Source organism: Antrostomus carolinensis, unplaced genomic scaffold (assembly GCF_000700745.2).
Source record: "Antrostomus carolinensis isolate BGI_N321 unplaced genomic scaffold, ASM70074v2 scaffold47266, whole genome shotgun sequence".
Classification (NCBI taxonomy): domain Eukaryota; kingdom Metazoa; phylum Chordata; class Aves; order Caprimulgiformes; family Caprimulgidae; genus Antrostomus; species Antrostomus carolinensis.
This window is the reverse complement of record NW_010320653.1, coordinates 19,481-21,378: the sequence shown is the minus strand read 5'-3', so window position 1 is coordinate 21,378 and position 1,898 is coordinate 19,481. Positions and strand designations below refer to the sequence as shown.

Sequence of the window (1,898 nt, the reverse complement as noted above, 5' to 3'; positions counted from 1 at the left end):
GGCGCCCGGGCTGCTTGTCTGTAGCCGTGGGGCTCGGGGCTCTGTGCCAGGCTGCAGGGGGTGGGCTATGCTGCCTGCCTCCTGGGAGTCACCCACCCACCCCCAGCGTGAGGTGGGCAGAGCTCGGTGTGCTGGAGCTGGGTGAACTGCTGACCCCCAGCTGAGCCTTCCCGGCACAGCTGTGTGTTGGGATAAGTGTGGGTAGGACTGTCTGCTGACAGCTTTACGTGCTGTAGCAGTATTTTTGCATCCTTCCCCTTATCTGAGAACTCTGGAATTGTTGCACTAGACCCAAGGACTTGTCTCCTGACAGTCTCTAACCAGAACTTAGTGCAGAACTGACAGGGGAGAGTAACAGAGTCCCTAACTAGAACTTATATAGGAGAGCCAGAAATATGAGTTGTGACTGGATGGTGTGAGCTTTCCGAGTCCTGCTTGTCTAGAACTTGTCTGATAGGTGTGATGTGGAAGAGTGCTTGGTTTGCTGTCTCTTGAAAGCTTGAATACTGGCTGTTCAATAGCTGTAAGACAATATTAATGTGTGTGGATACAGGTAAATCTGGATCCAAGATCCAGAGCACCCCAACAAAGGCCGGGGGGGATCGCTACATTCCCAACCGCAGCACTATGCAGATGGAGATGGCCAATTTCCTCTTGACCAAAGAGAATGACCCTGCTGAGGAGTCACCTACCAAGAAGGTGAGCATTTTGCTAAGTTACTACCATGATCCCTACCAAACACCTAATCCTTCCTGGCCTTATACACAGAAGCAAACTCTAAGTTCTACCAAGTGGGCACATGGGGCTGACAGCCCCAGCCATCACTGCTTCCCACTGTGGGCTTCAGGAGCCTGGGACGAGGTGGAAGCTGTAGAGCCTGCAAATGCAACAGGTATGCAGCTGCTACACAGGAGCCTGAGCGTAGCTGCTCTGTAGAAAAGTTTCCCTAGGCACAGGGAAGAGCACAGATCTTTATACCTCTGCTTCCACTCCCACTCTAGCCTGTGGCTTCTCATAGCAAAATTCAACTTCAGGCTGATGAGGCTTTAAAACATAACAGGCTACAGAGACACAAAGCTGAGCCCGTGCACAGTGAAACTGCTGGTGGTAGCTATTCTAGGACAATGTCTACATGGGGAGCTATTCTGGAATGTGTACACTGTGTTCTGAAATCTGTTTATTAAGCATTTGGTCCCTTGTGGCTGTGGCTTTCTCCACTGGCAATGAGACAGTGAATTTGCTGCTCTTCTGTATGAAAATGTGAGCAGGACAGTGTGCCAATGTCTGAGGAAAGACTACTTTGAGCTGCCTGTCTGTAGCAGACTCCCACAGCACAGTTGTACACCTCCTGGGCTCAGGTGTATGCTCTGCCAGCTCCAGTTTTAAGCGCAGCATGGGCTTTGTGTTTCAAATGCATCTCACTGAGGGTGGTTTGTCTCTGCAGGAGCAACAGAAAGCCTGGGCAGTGAATCTGAATGGCTTTGATATAGAAGAGGCAAAGATCCTCCGCCTCAGTGGAAAGCCACAGAACGCTCCAGAAGGTATGATACAGGGTCTGTGTGAGTTGACTCTCAGCTCAGAGAGATCTGTGCAGGGGAACAGCAACACAGAGGCCCTGTGTGTGGACATGGGAGAGATAACTGGCTTCTTCTCGGAGCTCCCGGACACACTGGAGTCTTCCTCCTTAGGTTTTCTGAGGTTGAGGGGCTGCATAACAGTGATGGTGAATTTATTTACAAAAGCTGAAATAACTGCCAGTTGCTCACTTGTACCGCAGGTGGCAAACTTCCTGAGGTCTGCAGAAGCTTCAAACTCTCTGCTGTGCACTTTATAGCTTAACTGTCACTAAACATAATGGGATACAGCAAACCAAGTGCTTGTCAGTTAGACTTGTTCCT

The 1,898-nt window shown here is 50.3% G+C and overlaps 1 protein-coding gene across 1 annotated transcript in view; it reads left to right on the top strand.

The window, feature by feature from the left end:
* Positions 1-553: 553 nt before the first annotated feature.
* The window catches only part of CDC20 (cell division cycle 20), a gene marked incomplete at its 5' end in the record, with an annotated part of 4,294 nt that continues 2,949 nt past the window's right edge, over positions 554-1,898 (top strand). The window contains 2 exons of the mRNA XM_010169659.1: positions 554-699; positions 1,445-1,541. Of these exons, the coding sequence (XP_010167961.1) occupies positions 554-699; positions 1,445-1,541 (243 nt within the window). The remainder of the gene's footprint in view (positions 700-1,444; positions 1,542-1,898) is intronic.